At 43.6% G+C, this 20,670-nt stretch overlaps 1 protein-coding gene across 1 annotated transcript; it reads left to right on the top strand.

The window, feature by feature from the left end:
• Positions 1-14,162: 14,162 nt before the first annotated feature.
• Positions 14,163-15,497, top strand: LOC115912445 (C-type natriuretic peptide 1-like). Its single transcript, XM_030964015.1, has 2 exons — positions 14,163-14,255; positions 15,180-15,497. Exons 1-2 carry the CDS (start codon positions 14,163-14,165, stop codon positions 15,495-15,497), a joined length of 411 nt encoding a protein of 136 aa, XP_030819875.1.
• Positions 15,498-20,670: the final 5,173 nt, after the last annotated feature.

Raw genomic sequence — 20,670 nt, 5'->3', positions numbered from 1 at the left:
AACCAGCTCATTGGAATCAATCAGCTTGACAGAATTCTTGCCAGTGGCATTTCAAAGATCCTGTATAATCCTGCTAGAGTAGAGAGCAAATGCTATGGCAGCCTGTGCAAGAGCTGGGGTAATGCAGGTGCTCACCCAGAGCGGATCAGTCCTATCCCCCAGGTCCCTTCTGTCCTTTCAGCTCCTGCTGGGATGCTCAGCACATGCAGCCCTGCTGCCACGTTTGTTTTCATCCCTTGAAGCCAAACTGGGGCCAGGGGTTTGGCCCTCAGAGTACCCAGTAACACCAACCACTTTTCATGCACCTTATGTGAGCCAACACTGCCGTAGTCCTGAGCTGCATGGGGGCAAGCTGGGCAGCTGCTGAGGCTGCCAGCCTCCCACCCTGCAGGGCTGGGCCGCCTCACAGTGACCCTGGCAAAGCCTGGCATCAGCCTCAGGAGATGCTGCTCTGCTGCTCTTTGCTTGAATTTCTGCTCAGAAAAGGCCCCATGGATCTGGTGGGATCCCCAAGGACTTTTTGCCTTTTTCTATTGATCCTTTACGTCTTAGTGCACTGGAGACCACAGGGGGTCCATCGCCTGATCAGTTGACCTGCAGGCACAAGGAGTTGCTTAATTACCATGTCTAAAGGAGAATAAGCCTGTGTATCACTCCCAAGAGTCCAACATAAAGACAGCAGCTGCCTGAAAACACATTTTCCTTTCCTTTCCTTTCCTTTCCTTTCCTTTCCTTTCCTTTCCTTTCCTTTCCTTTCCTTTTCCTTTCCTTTCCTTTCCTTTCCTTTCCTTTCCTTTCCTTTCCTTTCCTTTCCTTTCCTTTCCTTTCCTTTCCTTTCCTTTCCTTTCCTTTCCTTTCCCTTCCCTTCCCTTCCCTTTCCCTTCCCCTTCCTTCCCCCTTCCCTTCCCTTCCCTTCCTTCCTTCCCTTCCCTTCCCTTCCCTTCCCTTCCCTTCCCTTCCCTTCCCTTCCCTTCCTTCCCTTCCCTTCCCTTCCCTTCCCTTCCTTCCCTTCCCTCTTCCCTTCCTTCCTTCCTTCCCTTCCCTTCCCTTTTCTTTTCCTTTCCTTTCCCTTTCCCTTTCCCTTTTCCCTTTTCCCCTTTTTCCCTTTTTCCCTTTTCCCTTTTTTCCCCTTTTTCCCCTTTTTCCCCTTTTCCCCTTTTCCCCTTTTCCCCTTTTCCCCTTTTCCCCTTTTCCCCCTTTTCCCTTTTCCCCTTTTCCCCCTTTCCCCTTTCCCTTTTCCCTTTTCCCCTTTCCCCCTTTCCCTTTTCCTTTTCCTTTCCCTAGGATTCTTTAAAGACGTGGCTTTTGACACTCTGCTAATTAAAACCAGCAGCTCAGGCTTGCATAGACCATTCGGTACAAGAGCTCACATATTCACCTCCGTAAGTCTGCTCTGATTTTGTGGAGTTTGTACTCCTTGTCCTCATCTCACAATAATTCCCATTTCTCCTGTGCTTTCACTTATTCTCAAAGCAGGTCACTGCTGCTCGTGCCCTTCAAGGGCAGCGCAGCCAGAGAGGAGCTGCCCTCACTGGAGGATCAGAATTCGTTTATTGACTCCTAGGCCAAGGCTCACCTAGTTAGACCCCAACAAATGAAAGGATCATGATCAGAGCAATAGTTCTAGGCACACCACAGAGCACACTAAGCCCATTTATTGCAGTTTTCAATGTCATGTCTGCCTTCAGCCAGTCCAGAAAACAACGAGTTCTTTCTGTTGCCTTGAAATACAGAACAACTCACTCAGGTTGGATCAGATCCATGCAACTTTGTGATGTGCATCACCTGAGTGTGTGTCTGTAGAACATTCCTGTCCTCACGGTGTGTAGCTGGTTAGAAGTGTGTAATATCACAGGATGGAAAACTTACAGTTTGGGATTTTAGAATATAGAAATAAATATGAAGCAAGATGGTGGTTGTAGGGTGGAGGCAGGTTGTTCTTCTTTACCTTCTTCTTCATGGGTTTGGGTGATGTTTTGTAATTGCACAGAAAAATACACATTGCAGCTCTTTGGGATCAGTTATTGGGTTAAAAGGGGAAATAATCCAGGTGTCAGCTCTTAATTGGACAGTTTAGTCTGAAAAGCCCTTGTACCAAGATATTGTTGGCCATTTTGTGCCTTCTAATGAAAAGCTGCCCAACTCACAGCAGTGAGACTGTTTCACTGATCAGAAATAATAAACACCTGAGTGTGAACATGAACTACTGTCTCAGTGCCTTCAATCCAGACCCAGAGAAACTCAGGATGGGTCTGACAGTGACAGCACTTTTTGGCACAGGCTCCTGCTCCTTCCCACAGCTCACAGGCCTTAGCACTGGACCCTACGGAGGAGGGATTTTGTTTTTAAACTCTCAAGTACCTGCACAAGGCAGGAGAGAGTAAGAACTTATTTCAGGAAGGTGTTTTGTGGCAGGCAGGTTAAAATTAGACCATTTGTTCCTAAAAAGTCTGTGTGGAACGACAAGGACTTGGCAGGAGGCTCTCCAGAGGGGAATGTGACACAGGAAGCGCCTCCGCGGTGATGTCACCTGGCTGCTGCATGGAAGAGTCCTGGGAAGCTCAGGGATGGAGCCCTGGAACTTGTTCAAGCTCAGGGATGGAGCCCTGGAACTTGTTCAAGGCACTCTGTATCTGGGGGCAGCGAGAGAGGAGCAGGGTGTGAGGCAGACGTGTGGACAGGACCCACCACCCACACTCCCAGATAAGGGAATCTGGGGCCAGGACACAGAACTGCTATTCCTGCACTATTGCTGAGGGGCTCTTCAGCAAAGCATCAGCCTCCTCTTCCTGTCATGCCCCCCTCCTCTCACTGCTCCAGGAATTCCTGCCTTCTGAGCTGTCTGCCTTCCACACATGGCTCAGCAACTATTGAATTGCTGGGAGTGTCTCACCAAAGGCAGGAATGATGAATCTGGCTCCATGTTCTCAGAAGGTGAATTTATTACTTTATTATACTATGTTATATTAAAGAATCCTTTACTATACTAAAGAATACAGAATGGATACTTACTCAATGCTCAAAAGATAATAACGAAAACTTATGACTCTTTCCAGATCCCGACACAATTGGCCAAAGAGTGAAAACAACTCACAGCAGAACCCAATGGAACAAGCACCTGTGGGTAAACAATCTCCAAACACATTGCACATGAGCACAACACAGGAGAAGCAAATGAGATAAGAATTGTTTTCCTTTTCTCTGAGGCTTCTCAGCTTCACAAGAGGAAAATCCTGGGCGAAGGGATTTTTTCAGAGAATGTGAATGCCACAAGCAGCAGTTGTGCTTCACACCTCAGGCTGGTGGGATCATTAGGGAACAAACTGGTGGGCACTGGGCCTAGAAAAGCTCAGCCTGAAGGGTTGGGATGTTTCCTTTCCTCAGTGAAGGTGCTTGCTCTGAAGCTAAGCTAAGGAGCGACAGATCAAGCTCTCAGACTTGCCCTTTTTCTGAGGTTTAAAGTACACTGTAGGAATGTGCTCCTACGCTGTACTCCGGAGTGACAAAACTATCTTTTGTCCCCTTAAAAAAGGAAAGAAGCCCAGAAGTCTCTCTCTTTGATTAGGTGAAAAAGACACTTCATAGGCCTGAGGAACTTCACCTCAAACTTAGGATAGCTAATTAGAAGCTAAAAAGTCTTGCCTAGGCAATTTGCTAGAAAAAGAAGTGAACAAAGAAACTAATGGCTTTTGTGAGGTGTTTTACCAGGAGCAAGAACTTCTTGCACTTGGCTCGGTTTTTCTCTGTTTGTTATTTTGATTTTATGAAACCTTTTTGTTTCCAACACTGCAACAGAAGCCATCCTGCTGCTTTTATGCCTACAAGGGTAGCTGAGCTATCTTGGGTGAGTAATAGACCTCAAAAAGCTTATGAGACCTGGCTTGAGGAGGCAACTATCACTGTACAGTGATCAGGGATGTGTGGAAAATAGCTCTGGAAAGCCACACAGTGTTACAGTGGGGAAGAATGAAAGTTGGAAATGCAAACGCTCTCTTCCAGCAGAAGTTTCTGGTCATGAGGCAATTACTGAGTACCTGCAAAAGGAAAAGCTCTTTTCCATTCTTGTCTCTGTGACTGTAGAGATGCAGAGACAACGACCTTGCTTTGTGCCACAGGGGCACATCATACACACATTTTTGTAGGGGAGAAATACAAACAGTGGTTTAGACTGCAGGCCGGATCACCAGTGATATCCATTTCCACTTCTCAAAGCAAATCCTCGCTCAATCCTTGGCATACAAATGTAATTGGATGCCCCCCATACAATTACAGCATAAAAGGCCTAAAGAGCTGAGTCTTAGTTTGAGTGATCCTGCTCTCAATATTTGATACAAGGTGAAAGATGAACAGAGTGAGTGTGTGTAGCAATTCAGAGAACAGAGTACCTACAAACAGCAGCAAGAGAACAAGAGACTTACCTGGAAGTCAGCTCTGTTTGAACTTTAATGAAGGTTTTCCTGTGCTGTGGGAAAAATGAGTCGAAATGAGGCAGCCCATTAACCCAAAATTCATTTTGGCTCTGACTTCAGTGATCAGCTCATGGAACCTTGGACCATAGAGCTGTAACATTTACAACAGCAGAGATTTTAGTCCCATATAGGTTGAAATCTTTCAAGGTTTGGACTGAAACAAAAAAAGCCCTCAGCTTTGTAACCCAGTCAGTAAGACCTCACAGACAGTTTAGCTTATGAACCTCCCCGATTCCCCTTTGAAAAATTATTTTAAACTGACTAATCAGTTAGAAATAGTTGAAACAATTCAGCTTATGAACCAATATTTAGAATTATTTATTTTTGCAAAACACCATTAATTTTCTAGAAAATATAGCTTGCTGTTTTTCTCCTATTACTACCTTCCTTCCCTTCTAACCCCCAAAAAAGCCATAGATAGCCATTAATATATTTTATTTTTACATATTATTAATATTAATATATATGTTAATATCTCTTATTTTTAATAAATAATATCTTATTTTATTTTAGCTTATAATAAATAATATATTATTTTATATTATTTTAATTTTAATTACTATATTTTATATTAACATTAAATTATTTATAATACCATTTTCTCACTGGTAGTTTTGATATATCTGGAGGGGAATTACTGTTCTAGCTGTGTTTGAAAGGTGGGACCCAGAATTAATTTTAAACCTCCTGAAGTTAACTAAAGGTCAGATTTGGAGCTATTCAGGCCAATATTCCCTTTACTCCTCACTTTGTGAGAGCAGCTCTGCTTTATTAGCATGTCATCTAGAGGATTTGCACCCTGATTCACCTCTCACAAACCATCTCTCAGCACTAAAATATCATCATGTGCTACAGTGTGAAAGATCTCCTTGTCCCATTACACTTGTCAGGTGCATCTGACCTATCTAGGCTGAAGAATGTTCATTCTTCCCATGGCCAATATTTTTGGCCTTCTTGGTCATTTCCTGTTCTGCTCTGGCCTGAGATATGATGTCATGGCTCACAATGGTCCTCACACTTCAACACCATGCAAAAAATGTGCTGTTATCCTCAGGGAGGTGACAGGGTAAAACAAATCCTCTTGGTCAAACATCACAGAAGTTATGTGAAGAATCTCCAGTGGGAAAGGAATACTAAAAACATTTTCTGCCTCTAAGGTTCTGTGGCCTCTCTCTGTGCAACCCATACTGATGTGTTGGTTTTAACTGAACAGTTAAGGCATTTAAAGTGTAGGTAATATTTATAAAGCATTTTTTTTCTAAGATGGGTTTTGAGTGTTCAAATGAAGGTCCTTTGGAGGGTTCTCTCCTGGTTCAGAAAGCACTGAAGCACTATTTTCTATAAAAAGGAGATTGTGTGGCTGTATTCTTACCCCACCTTCCCATTACTGCTTATTCTTGCATGGCTTTCCCATCTTTTGGAACCCTGGGTGCTGAGAATTTTAAACTTTCTGTGTTTAAAGCACAGACCCACAAGAGAACGCTGCATTTGATCTGAGGCTGTGAAGAAGGCTTCCAAAATTGATTGATAGGACTGGGATTACAGGTGTGTAGCTGGTTAGAAGTGTGTAATATCACAGGATGGAAAACTTACAGTTTGGGATTTTAGAATATAGAAATAAATATGAAGCAAGATGGTGGTTGTAGGGTGGAGGCAGGTTGTTCTTCTTTACCTTCTTCTTCGTGGGTTTGGGTGATGTTTTGTAATTGCACAGAAAAATCCACATTGCAGCTCTTTGGGATCAGTTATTGGGTTAAATGGGAAAATAATCCAGGTGTCAGCTCTTAATTGGATAGTTTAGTCTGAAAAGTTTCGTCTTAAAAGACTAAAAGTCTTAGTTTAGTTTTAAAACCCTTGTACCAAGAGACTGTTGGCCATTTTGTGCCTTCTAATGAAAAGCTGCAGAACTCACAGCAGTGAGACTGTTTCACTGATAAGAAATAATAAACACCTGAGTGTGAACATGAACTACTGTCTCAGTGCCTTCAATCCAGACCCAGAGAAACTGATACCCACCCAGCTTTAAAAGCAGAGCAGACAGAGCCCAGTCTTGGGGGACAGAGTGAATGGATACACAGAATAAATTGCACACATGATCAGAAGTTCAGAGAGACTCAGATCAAACCCAGACCTGGACATTTTTCTCTCAGCAGAGGGGTGCAGCAATGTTACCTGGGGGTTCAAGTTCTGGATCAAGGGTGGCATCTGGGGCTCCCTTTTAACAGGACACAGGGGAAAGTGAGTCCAGCATTTCCCACAGCCTGTCAGGCACACACAGACACTGTACAACCCTTCCATGTGCACCTGCTGCTCCAGCCTGACTGCTCCCCTGAGTACAAACCAACTGTAAAAATGCTAAATGCTGACTGGCACACATGAAGCTGACTGTGCTCACCAGCAGCTGTAAGCCAATGGTTTTATTTGTGCAATGAGCCAAAGCCTTCCCTGCATCAATAGGGCTGTAACATTTCTAACAGTGGAGATTTTGGTCCCATATAGGTTGAAAATCTTTCAAGGTTTGGACTGAAACACCTCAAGAGAGGGAGAGAGAACTGCAGCTGTACCTGTGCAGATGATCCACAGCAACCAGCTTCTTGGCTTCCCAATCCAGTTCACAGTCATATTAACTTGAGTGGCAGCCTCAATTCTCCAATGACTTGGTGAACAGAGAACCTTGGTGAAAAATTCTGCTCATTTTCCCCATCCATATAAGTCCATTTAAGTGTGGGAATGTCACCCCTTGCCATTACTAAGGAGAATTTTTGTGAGCTGAAGCTGGCACCATAGTGTAGGAGGAAGCCTTTGAACCTGCCCTCATCCTGAAGGACTGGTTTAAACTCTGGGTTTTGCAGTGATCAAACTATTTTGGTTACAGGAATGATCCTTTTGCCCATTGGCACAGCCACAAGGGTTTTCTAGCGGCATTCAGTTGCTTAACACAAGTGCTTTTTGTCCCTGTAAATTAATTTAATGAATTTCTGTAATTCCAGAAAACTCTGCCAGCCCATAGACACTGAACAATTGCCTCCAAATTAACTTTTACAGAGTGAGATTGTAATTAACTTGGGAGAAATCATTGCTTTCTTCATCATCCACAGGATGATTTACCTGCCTGCCCACGATTTCTGTTGTTTCAAAGAATGCAAAATTTGGTGTTTGCACCAACATGGGAAGCAGCCATTGCACTGTACATCCCACAGCTCACCCCTGGCATACACTACTCCACTTGTTGGGAAGGATGAAAGTTTGACAAGAAAGTCTCACAGATATATGTATGCTTGGCAGAAAGATTTTTGAATGTAGAGTCTGATGAAGGAATAGAAATGAAAGCAAGTTTTGATAGAGAAGGAAAGAATTGCTGAGCCAGTCTTACTGGATAACCAAGGAGGCAAAGGCTGTGTTAGTTAGAAGGGGTTTTTATGGCTTAGAGCAAAGGATAAACCCACCCCAAACAAGAAGATGTTTTTACCAAGCAGAAAGATAGCACAGGCAAAAAAAGCCTGCCAATGCTGCAAATAGAAAAAAGGTCTCAGAGTTTTCCACTGCAAGAAAACTGAAAAACAACTTCTAGCTTAAACTGTAATGTTCTGACTTTTAGTGATTGGAGAACAGTAACATGAATATGGTAATTATGGTAGTTATGATAGGCTTTAGATAATAGTTAAGGTATAGATTGGTTCTACTGTATTAAGATGCTCAGCAAAGAAAAGCATCTAATGCATTGTAACCAAAACCAAAGGGTCTCCAGGCCTGCCTGCAGCTGGGGCTGAGAGCTGTAGGCACAGGCTCTATCACCCATGACCCTGGACTGCTGTAACATCTTGGATACAATAAACTGCATTTTGGAGAGCAGCCTGGAGTCCCACATCTCTCATTTAGGCTCTTACAGTGCCCATGGTGTTGTTTGATTACCAACAAGAGTGTCTTCTATCCAGACAGTGCATCCCAAGGGAAAGGGGGTGAGTCCAAAGCTGTGGGTGACAATCCTTAGTGACAAATGCCTCCCACCCCTCATTATTCCCTGTAACCAGCTCAATGTCACCCCAAGGGCACAGGGAGCTGTGCAGCCCCTGTGGGCACAGCACAGGGCCTGATCCCCCAGGGCTGAGGCTCTGCAAGTGGTGGGAATGGCAGGGCCAGGGGCTGCCTGGTGTGACAGGGAGGTGTGAATGTGCTGCTGACAGTGAACTTTATCTCAAGCATGAGCACAGCCTCCAGCCCTGTAGCCTGAGCACCTTATCACAGCTTTAGGAGTGTTAGTTTTTGAAAGGCTGCTTGCCAATCACGCTGTGCTGAGAAGCAACAGCTAAAATATCCTGTCCCTCTGGCCCACAGCCATGCCACCCTGCACCACAAAAGGCTTCAGCTATTTCCAGAAGCTTGGCAGTCGCAGTGAGTATTTTCTGGGAAAACAAAGAAAGGTTGTCAAATCAAGAAGAGAGGGTGATAAGAGCAGCCACCCCGAGTTCCTGAGAGAGAGCAGCTTTGCTTTTCCAAGCTCTGGGTGAAGCTGCATCCTTCCCACTGCAGCTCATCCACCCAAGGCAAGAAGGGGACTCTGTTCACATGCAGCCTGATGTGCATCCACTGCAGGATTCCAGGATGGCCATCCTGGCACAACCAACTGCTTGCAGTTCTCAACATGAAGGATTTGACTTCTAATCACAATAAGCAAGGGTGGGTACATGTTGCAATAGGACACGAAATGAACGATGAACAACACACACAAGCTGAGATGTTCAAGGTAAAAAGAGGGCAGTTTATTTCCAAACTCCAATATTTATAGACTTTCAAAAGTGACCATGGATTGGAGGATGAAATTGCCACCTCTCCAGCCACACTAGTCCATTAATTCTCTCCTCCTCCAGAAAGGAATGTAAAACAATCACTATTTACATGAAAAGTGCATGAGAAACTCCATTACAAAAATGTAAACATCAGAAGGCTTAGAAGAACTTTAGAAGAACAGGGCAACAGGTACATGCAAGCGTGCAGTTGTACTTGAACTGATGAGCAGCATTGATGAAAAGGACCATAAATGTTAGCAGGAAGAAGAAGAATACATGCATGAACCCTGGACAAAAATCAGGGTAATTTACCTCCCTATTCTCAAAACACAGGGACTGACCTACACCACTCTCTAGTCAAGCACAGTCCACAAATCTGAGCTATGTCAAAACTAGTGGACAAATGGGATCCTGCTCTGGGAATACAAAATTTAGGTTATGTACAGTGCCACTCTCGCAGGCTGAAGAAAACCTGCTGAGGGTTTTGTGGAGGACAGGCTTTATGTAATGATTACATTTTTAGTTAGTTAGGTTATTTTTAGGTTCATCACCAGTCTGTTAGGGGAGGGAGAAGGGAAGTAAACAACCACTGCAACTTCTAGGACAGGTGCCATTTCATTCCTGTAGCTGTTTAGCCATTTCTAGAAATGGCTTCACCTTCTGCAAGCTCCACACTGACAAATGGCATGCAGCAATAAATAGCACAATGGGATAGTGTGACCTCTTGCCCCTTGATTTGGCTGCTTGGCAAGAAAACCTTGGTCAATGGGCACTGGTGACACTGCTCCCAGCTATGCCAGGATGACCTGAGCTGCAAAGAAATACCTGGCAAGTGTTATCCCAGACAAAATGCTCAAGAAATATCCTCCCTACACCCATCTCTTCCTACATAAACCTCCATTCTGCAATATCCATTATGAGAGTCCAGATCAACATATCCAGTGTTGAACTCAACCATCTGTGTGACACTGAAATTTTTAATAAATTTTATGTTTAAATAAACAACAATACACCACAGACATATCAAGAGCCTTCCCAAGACATGACCACTCACACACAATTCTATAACTAAACCCTGAAAAAGAGACACTCAGAACTTTGTTGTAGTGCATGCACCACGGTTTTGATTATGAAGAAATAATTTTATTGAAACCTCTCGGTGTCTGCTCTATTATTTTCTCTGTTTTTAGCAAAGTTGCTCCGGAACTTGAGGCACATTCTCCACTCACCAGGAGAGGTCACCACACACCTCAGTAACCAAACGAAGAGCCCAGATGGGATCTCAGAGCAGGGACCTGGGGAAATGTCGCAGCTCAAAGCAGCTGGGGATGTGTCGTGTCCCTGCTGCCCACAAAGGGTTCTCTTTCTCTCTCCTGTGAGGAGTTAGGAATGGGCAGACAATGCCACAACTTTCCTGCCTGCAGCTGCTCCCACTGCAAGTCCAGCCTTGCTCCAGTGAGGCAATAACAGGCAGACAAATCAGTCCAAACACCAAAGATGTCTCATAAAACACAGAGAATGAAAAACCTGGATTCTGAGCAGTTTGGTGCAAGATCAAGCTACGAATTTCTGAGATCCAACTTAAAGATCATGGGGAAGCAAGAATGTCCAGATCGACATATTTAGTGTTGAACTCAACCATCCCTGTGACACTGAAACTTTTAATAAATTTAATGTTTAAATAAACACCCATTCATGGTGGTGATGCTGTGCACTGAGCCTGCACAGCCCAGCTCCAGCCCACTCAGGCTTGGAGATTCCAGCTAAATGTTAATGTCTCAGTGAGGAGCCCCTGGTGCCAGCATCCATCACAGACTCAGTGATCCCTCAGTGATGAAAGTGCTGCAGAAACATCACTGCCCTTTCAGCCAGCCAGGGAATGTTGGCCTGAGCAGCTGGGAGGGAGAGGGAGGCTAAAGGGGTCAGTGAGCTTGGAAGGAGGAAGATGAGTTACTGCAGCAGGGCTCTAATGATCCCTTACCAGGCCTAATTTATGTGTTATCAGCTTCAGTGCTCAGCTTCCTCATGGGATGGGCAGGTAAATCACCAGAGTGTGGAAACCCAGAGCACCGGGAATATTTCTCTGTCTGCTCTGGGGTGCCCTGACCCCCAGGGCAGCACTGACTCTGACCCTCATCCACGGAGAAAGTTTCCCAGACTTCAAGATAGACTGGAATCCACAAAAGTGTGAAATAGATTCTAGAGAGTAGTGTGGGTGGATCACTTGGTGAGAAATTGAGATTTTGGGATTTTTAGTATGTTGTGGATGGCAGCAAGATGTAGGGCACAGGGTGTCATCCTAGGCTTCTTCATGCTTCTTCTTCCTCCTTCTCCATGGGTTTCGGTGGCATTTTGTAATTGGGCAGAGAAGTCTGCATTGCAGCTCTTTGGGATCAGTTATTGGGTTAAAAGGGGAAATAATCCAGGTGTCAGCTCTTAATTGGACAGTTTAGTCTCAAAAGCCCTTGTACCAAGAGATTGTTGGCCATTTTGTGCCTTCTAATGAAAAGCTGCCCAACTCACAGCAGTGAGACTGTTTCACTGATAAGAAATAATAAACACCTGAGTGTGAACATGAACTACTGTCTCAGTGCCTTCAATCCAGACCCAGAGAAACCCACAGCTGGGACCCCCACACCAGAGGAATAGTTTGCCCTAATCTTGCTCTTTAATCAGATTTCTGATGATACAGGAGAAATATCTCAGGAAGCTGGTAAATAGCTTGTTGGAGATGAGCAACACACATCCACCTGCTTCCTTCCACCCTGTATGAAAGACTTGCCATACAAAGGAACACTTCAAAAAGGGACACAAAGCCATTTCCTAACTCCAAAACATTTTCTGCTGTCCTCAGGGGTTCCTCCTTTCTTATAGGCTGATGTTTGTGCTGAAGTCTCCCTCTTAGCTGCAGTGATAAATCTCTGTGAATGTTCAGACAGAGTTTGATGCTCATCTGAGCCCTGAGAAAATCTGCAATGTAAAGCAGAGACGTTTGCTGGATGGCTTTCTGTTTCCAACCACTTGCCACTGCACCAAATCTGATCTGAACCCAGCTGTGGGTTACCTGAAGCTGCCCTTGCTGTGTGGGTTGTGCAGCACTCTCTGAAATGCAATCCCATGCAATGCCATTGTTTGGGGAGATGGAACATCCTTCAGTTGTGCTTATGGACAGCACCCAGCTGCAAGGCATTAGGATGAGAGGCAATGACACAAATGGCAATGGGAAAAATTCCAAGTAGATTTTAGCAAATCGTTGTTTCTTGAAGGTTTTAAAATTCACCTTGGCAAGGCATTGAGAAATTTCATCCAAGTTGGCTCTGCTTTAGCACAAGATTGCACCACAGATTTCTAGAAGTCCTGTCCAGCCTTAATTATTCTTTTACCAACATAGTCATAGATGAGGACTGTACTAGTGCATGAATGTCCAACAGTAACCAGAGAGACAATTCAGCAGAACCCCAGAACAACTTCAGAGATCTCAAGGTCCAGAAGATTTATTATCCACTTCATGCAGAGCTGTGAGAAGCCAATCAAAGCAACAGGACAATCCTGGAGAAAAGATGAACCTGAAACTGCCCTGACCTTTTCCTACTGTGTTGTTACATTGAGAAGCACACACCTCAAACCTCTGGGACGATGATTTCATTTACTAATAAGATTAATATCAAATGTGGTTTTCACCAACATCAAGAACAAAAAAACTCAACAATATAATAACATGAGACTTCCTTTTCTGTCACAGAGGGATGTTTCTAAGCTGTCTCCTTACAACACCCATTTCTAGAGACACTTAAAATGATACCTCAAACTGATCTGCACATGAAAAAACATTGCAAACATTAAACCTGCTGCCACATCAAAGAATTATTTTTTCCAAGCTTCCAGGACCAACAAGTTGATACCAAAAACTGGTTTGCAAGCTTTCAGTAACTCAAATATCAGATGAAAAATACCAGATGGTCTTTAATTTCCATTTCCTCCATGTAGATCCAGCTTGATGGCCTTTAACTCTGTGCATCAGATGTGTGCAAAAATGCCATGAAAGGGCAAGAAGTGTTATTGCATTTCAATTTTTCAGTGAAGCCAAATTTCAAGCCTGTTCTTCCTTTCAGACTGATTGCAGATAGAACAGAAATTGTGTACAATAGACTGAGAAAGATCACATAAAGGAACTTTTTTAAGCTGGATCCAGGGAAAGAGGAATTTCTTCCTCAACTCAAGCCTTGTAGAAGTTGTCTGTGCATGTCAGCTTGGTTTTGGCCACATTCACTGTCATTCAGGCCAATAACCACTGCAACTTGTATTTGTAATACTTGGTTTTCCCCTTCCTCTCCAAATCATACTCTTTCATCCCTTAAGTCAATAACATCATATTAATAAGTTATATTATTCTGTTATGATAGCATTATTATGTAATAACACTCAGTTCTTAGCATGTTTTCTAAGCCCATCCCTCTGGTATGGAGCTCACAGTGACAAAGGAGCCAGGTGGATGTGTTGGGGACACCACTCACTTCCTCTCTCACTTCACAGCTCTCTCACTGTTCTTTGTCTTTGCATGAAAAAGAAAGGGTTAGCAGCCAGCCCAAGGAAGCCTGAGCTGTGCTCACTCATGTGCATCAGTGGCACCAACACAGCAGAATGATGCTGCATTGCCTGAGTGGAAATTGCTCCTTTAATTCACCACCAGAAAAGAGAATTCTTTCTTCCCTCCTCCTCGTCTTCCTCCTCCTCCTCCTCCTGGGTGGAAGAAAACAGATCAAAACCTCAAACCAATCCTTGCACTAGCAGGAACTCAAAAGGTAGATTTGGGAGGGGTTGGAGGAAGATATAAATGCTGATAGCTGGAGACACAGAGCAACACTGAACTGGAGAGACTTAAGGGAAGAGGAATCAGACACCAAACATGAATCTGAAACTCCTTTTTTGCCCTGGATTCCTTCTGCTGCTCATTGTCAGTCAAAACCAGGCAGGGGCCAGATCCATTTCCAGCTTACAGGTAAGTGACTGACTGAATAGAGCTGAAAGAAGCTGATGCTTCTTTAGGAATTGGACACATCAGATGAGCTGTTTCTTCCAGCCTCATCCTAAAGAGATAACATGACAGCAGGAATGCTGAGATGGGCAGATACAAAGTGATTAAACAGAGGAAATTAAAGTCATTGATCACTGGATTTAAATTTCTAATCACATGAGGTGATTGAAAGGAAAATGTTTGGTTTGTTGGTTTTTTTTCCCTGTGGATTCAGTTAGGGGATTGTACATTTAGGGTCATCCTGTGACTGAGTGTAGCAATAAGGTTTTGGAGTAAAGAAATTATTCTGGAAGGACTGTGATCTAAAGCTGTGGAGCAGTCACCTGCATGTGCCCCCTGAAGCTCTTGGTTTTAGCTGAAAAAGGAATTAAGGGGTTATGAATGCAGGATCTCCTCCTCAGCTCAGCTGTGCAGCAATGCAGCCCCTGCTTGTGACTGCCAGGTGTAGAATACAAGAGAAAGAGAAAGTGTGTTTGTGTACCTATGTGTATTTGTTTGTGCAGGAGTTCCAAGTCATTAAGAAAAACATTTCAGTTACTGCACTAGGGAGCTGGCATTGCCATATGTGAAGTAACCTCTCACTGTGCAAAGAAATGTAGAAGATAATCCTTCAGAACCAATTCCAGCATGTCTCCTGCTATTGCATTAATTCTCTTAGATATCAACTATTTTTTTTTCTTTTTCCTTATTCACACTTTATCAGGCCTTTTTCAAATTTTTCATAATTTATCCATATGCCCAGTTCTAGGAAACACTAAACTGTCAGTCTGGCAGCTCAGAAATACATCCTCAAACTTAGCACTGAGTATAGCTCACATGGAAATAATGAGAGTTTCCCAAACCCCTCCTTCTCTTCCCTTCCCACCTTCCACCCTTCCCTTTTTCCAGAGTGTGTCCAAATTGTTGGATGAGGACCTGGAGCATCCCCTGGTGTCAGAAGAGTGGGACCATGAGCAGGATGACCTGATGGCAGGAGATGTCTTTGATCAGCCAGACCCTGAGCTCCAGTGGATGCAAAGCAGCAGGGAGCAGCCCAAGAACATTTCCATGGGTGATGCTGCTGCCTTCCAGAGATTCCTCAGCCACCTCCTGAGCTCACCCCGCAGATACCAAGGCAGAAGGAAAAAGGGCCTCTCCAAACCAAACAGGGGCTGTTTTGGGGTCAGACTAGACAGAATTGGATCACTGAGTGGATTAGGATGCTGACTCTGCTGTGGTAAGAGAAAGCCAGAGGCTGCTGGTGTGTGTATTCATGTATAACTTGCAGAAATATGCAAAAGAGCAGAGTTAATTCAGCTTTAAGGAAATGGTGCCTTAAAGTAAGTTCCCCCCTCCTATCACAAACACAGGTTATTATTTTACCTTCCTCAGAATTCACTGTCATCAGATGTAGAATTAAAACCTGTGAATGCCACTCTTCTGTTTTACTTCTTTCCCTCCTTCCTCTGAATCAGCTGTAAGCATTTCATCTTGTCTTAGAGGATCAGAGAGGTTTTCCACCAGCTCCCCAGGGATACTTGTTTCAATCCAAACAAACTCTTAGCGGAACAGTGGAGCTAAATCTGCCACTAGAACAGTAAGAAAACACTTAAATTCCATGTGTAAAACCTTCTACAATTCTCTTTCTATTGCTTATTCATCTTCTTTATTGACAGGACTGACTTTGGGGTTTCAAACACCCCTTGCCTGCTACAATTCTGCTCTGTACTGAGCAAACACACCCACCTCTCCCCTGATGTACTTGTCCAACAGAATGCACCTTTGCTGTACTGCCTGTTTGTATCAGAGTATTTATTTGTCAACATCTATCTGAAAATTAATTACAGAAAACTATGTTTGTACTCTTTGTTTACTGAATGTATAAATGAACAAGTCTCATTATGTCACAGGTAATAAACTGTTTTCCATAATGTGATGAATTTGCCTTGAGGTTTGCTGTGTGATTTGTTCATATCTTGTTCCTGAAACAGATCATATTTTGTTCATAATTTGTTCCCCTAGTTTGCAGGTAGACACTGGAATTCAGGACCATTTCATAGGCTGCTCTCTGGTAAAGAGAAACCAGGACACAAAGCCCCAAGTCTCTGACCCACAATTTGAACAAAGGGCAGCTCTCTTAGCAGACTAGAAAGCAGTGACTCTGCATTTCCATCTGCCACTGACTGAGGAAAACAAATTTTTCTTAGTATTTGTTTTATTAAAAAAAAAAAAAAGAAACAAACCCCCTCCATTTATTAAAAAAAAAAGTTTTATTTTAAAAAAATGAAAAAAGGAACAAAAAACCCTCAAACAAACAAACAAAACCAAACAAAAAAACAACCCCAAAACAATCCTACCCTTCTCTGAAGGAAATTCAAAGGCACTCCACTCTTCCATAGGCATATCCAGGTATTTCAAACCTCTGAGAAGAAAATTGAAAAACATATCCTGAAGGCTTCTTTGTTTAACATTTTTGGTTAGGTCTTATGTTGTTTGCTAGTTAATCTGTTTCAGTTAACTTTATTAACAAAGCAACAGCAACTGTGAAAATGCACTGAACAGGTATTTGTTGCCATATGCACACACAGCCCTGAGTACAACGATGGATTAGTTCATAATGAATTTATTACACTCTGAATTGCCATTCCTAAGGAAAAAAAATCACAAGAAAATTAAGATTTCTACCAATCAAAAAAAGAATTAAAGTCCAGAATGAAAACTGTGTTATTCTTTCATCTTCCAGCATAATTCCATACCAATAGCTATAGTCTATACACGGTTTAAAATCAACTATTTAGGCTAAGAAGAAGCAGACCTGCTTACTTGGGGGAGCTCAACAGAAAGAATCCAGCTTTCTTGGAGTCCCTGTTCAGGTGTGCTAGCCCAGGGCTGGCCCGGGTGCAGGGGGAAAGGTTAATCCACAAAACAATGTAAATCAGTATCTTATGACATCTGGAGTTAATGGGAAGTTTGCAGCCTCCTTTCTGATAATCCTGAGCAAAAAGCTTGTTCCCAGCTCCCAGTAACTCTAGAGCAGGGATGCTGCCACAGACATAAAGCCTTCTTAATGTTAAAATTTCACTGAAAAGCCAGTGGAGGGCAAGCACTACTGAAGTTTATTTGCAGAAAAATAACAGAGGTCAGAGTAGGTTGAAGTCTGAGCTGTGAACACTTGTGGACAGAATCCTACAGAAGATGAATAAGAAACAGATAAGAGTTGCAATTACAGAGGTCAGGCTGGTAATGTGCCATCCCATCACCTGGCACTTTGTGGGAACATTTTAAAAAGGCACTTTTCTCAAAGCAAGAACCATTTATCTCACATAAAAGGCTCTATAATTAGATCCCAAGACTGAAGCCAGGTGTGTTTGTACTTGAGGTAATTTGCTGAGTTCTATTAGCATTTAAATAATCAAAGGTAAGCTTTGAAGTGAGGATGCCAGTCAGATGAGGGAAGCTCCTCTCTAGCTGTGCCATTTCCATCTTTGCTGAGAAGCAGTGCACGAATTTACAGACCAGGGTAACACAAGTTGCTGAGGAGAAAAGCCTCCAATAAAAGTACTCCTACATGGAAAGAAACATACAGATATCTTTCTCAAATATGTGTGCTTTTGGTGTACCTGATTTGAAGCGATGTTAGGCAGCAATTGAGATTTGGTCTCATCCAAGACTCACTTCTGGCTAGTTTATTAACAGAAGGCCGGTTGTATTTATTCCCCTTGATCATCACACAGCTCCTGTTCAGCCTCACTGCTTTGTCCCTTTCCACTGCTGTCTTCAGTACACCCCCGTTCTGGACAGCCTTTGGCTGGAGGGTGGCAGGAGGGATGGTGGCTGCATCCTCCCAGGACTGTGTCAGACCCTGCACGCTGTACGGAGGTGGCACTGCCAGGTGCTGCTGCCAGCTCTGGGAGCGTGGCACTGAGCCAGTTTGCCTTTCCTCACGGCTTCACTGCTGCCACCAGAATGCTGCTCGGATGTGGGCACGGGGCTGGGGGTTAATTCCAGGCAGTGTCCCACAGCCACCCCTGTGCCATGGGCTGAGCCGCTGGAATCAGTGCCAGCCTTGGCACGGCAGAGCGGCATAGGGGGAACTTCTTAGGACAAAGGGCTTTAAAAATCGCTTTCAACATCGCTTTAAAAATACACCGGGGAGCGGCGGCAGCTGCAGGCCAAGGGCTGCGAGGGCTTCAGCACCTGGGACAGACGCCAATGGCCCCGCCGGGCTGCCCCGGCCTGCCCGGGGCTCCCGGAGCCGGCCCTGAGCCTGGAGGGTCCAGCACACGGATAATGCACCACGATCAGCGGGAGAAACAATCCGTGTTTAGGATGAAAATTAATTTCCCCCCTTGTAAAAAGTGAGGCACCACTTAATTGTAGGATGGCCACTCCAGACATTTTTACATTTCTGTTTTGATTCTGGTCTGATGGCCTCATTGATTAATTTCCTTCTCAATCTATCATGCAGGGAAAGAGAGCCTGGGTGGGGTGCGGTGTCACAGACATCTTTATGAAAAATCTTTTCCTTAAGATTTTTCCTCCTGAGAAGCTGAGAGGCCTCAGGAACAAAATGTAAACAATGATTATCTGCTGCTGTGGAATACAACAGGTAGATCTTTGATTAGCCCATGTTAGTTGTGTCTAATTAATGGCCAATCACAGTCAGCTGGCTCGGACTCTGTCCAAGCCACAAACCTTTGCTATAATTTTTTCTTTTTCTATTCTTAGCTAGCCTTCTGATGAAATCCTTTCTTCTATTCTTTTAGAATAGTTTTAATATAATATATATAATAAAATAATAGACCAAGCCTTCTGAAACATGGAGTCAGATCCTCATCTCTTCCCTCATCCTCAGACCCCTGTGAACACCGTCACAGTGTGGCATAGTTTTGTCAAAGGTTTTGTCACTGGGAGATGAAAGGAATCCAAATCCAGCCTCTTCCCCAGAACAGGAGGCTCTGTACAAACAGCTCACACTGCCCAGCCCAGAGTGGCAGTAGGAGAATGGACACAGTGCCAGGATGTGCAGCAGGTCAGGCAGCACTGAGGGCAGGTCTGTCCATCAGCAGATGGAACCCACACGGTGCCAACCCCCAGGGTTACAGTCCTCAGCCTCACAGGGCTGAAAAACAAGGACACAGAATCACCTTGCTGGGGAAGGGGCAATGTCACCTCAGCTGAGCTGTGTCCATCCTCCTCATCACAGGATCCACACACAGGCTGCCAGCAGCATCCCTCTGATCTGAACAACCAGAGCTGCTCTGACAGAGCCTCCTGGCACCACACCTCTCATCCCACACCCTGGGGAGTAGGGGAAATGTGCCAGGTTCCCCAAAACCAGTCACAGAAAGCTTTCCAGAAGAACCTGATGCCCTGTTAAGGCAGACATTTTACTGGGGAAGTGCCCAGCTGAGCATGGGCAATGCCTAGATCTTGACTTTACTGCTGGGCTATAAAGCCTAAAGTCCATATTAATTTACCAGGGTGATAAGACTGAGATAAACAAGTGACTTTTATAGCTTAACAATGATGAGCTGAGTTCTGACATTTCACACTCCGTTTGCTTTGGCAGAACTGCAAGATGGATAATTGAGGGCAGAATTTGGCTGTGAAAATACAACTGCTACTGTGACAGGCAGCCATTTCATCCCATCTCTACATTGTACATGGAATAGGGCACAAAAGCTTCCTGTCTTAGAAAAGTATTGTCAAGGATGAAATCATGCTGCTGCACCTTATTTATCTGCCATGGAACAGAAGATGAGAAAGAAAGAACCAGTAAAAAAGGACTATCTTGGGGTCTGACTTAATGACTAAAATCCTGGACAATTAAGATTGTTTCACAGGGACAGGTCACTCAAAGCAAAATATTTCATATCCGAGATTAATGTTGTGTTCCTTAATTTCTTGCTGCTGGGTTTGTGCCCCAGGGGCTGCTGTACAAAAAAACAAACAAACAAAAACCAAAAAAAAAACCAACAAAAAAACCCCCACCCAAACCAAAACAAACCAACAAAAAAAAAAAACCCCCACAGACATAAACAAAATCTCAAGCTACAAAATGTTTTTGTACAGAGAGCACTAGAGAATACTTAGTGTGTGTGTGGGGGTGTGTGAAAGGAAACAAACAAGAAATACAACAATAACCGATTCTAATTATCTTAAATTGTACACTCAAAATGAACGAATAATTCTGGTTTATCTTCTCCCACTTTTGCAGTTTACAAAACAAAGTAACACCTTGATGCAAACAAACAAAGAGCAGCAGGAAGAGAATACTTGTAACTAATTAACAAATTATACAGACACTCAGTATAGAATGTTAATTATAAAAAATAAGCTATCAGGATATTAATTCTTTTTTAAAAGCACAAAATAAGAAAGTGATGGAGTACACAAT

This window comes from Camarhynchus parvulus, chromosome 21 (assembly GCF_901933205.1).
Source record: "Camarhynchus parvulus chromosome 21, STF_HiC, whole genome shotgun sequence".
Classification (NCBI taxonomy): domain Eukaryota; kingdom Metazoa; phylum Chordata; class Aves; order Passeriformes; family Thraupidae; genus Camarhynchus; species Camarhynchus parvulus.
Note: the sequence above shows the minus strand (reverse complement) of the source record. Positions and strands in the feature narration are given on the sequence as shown.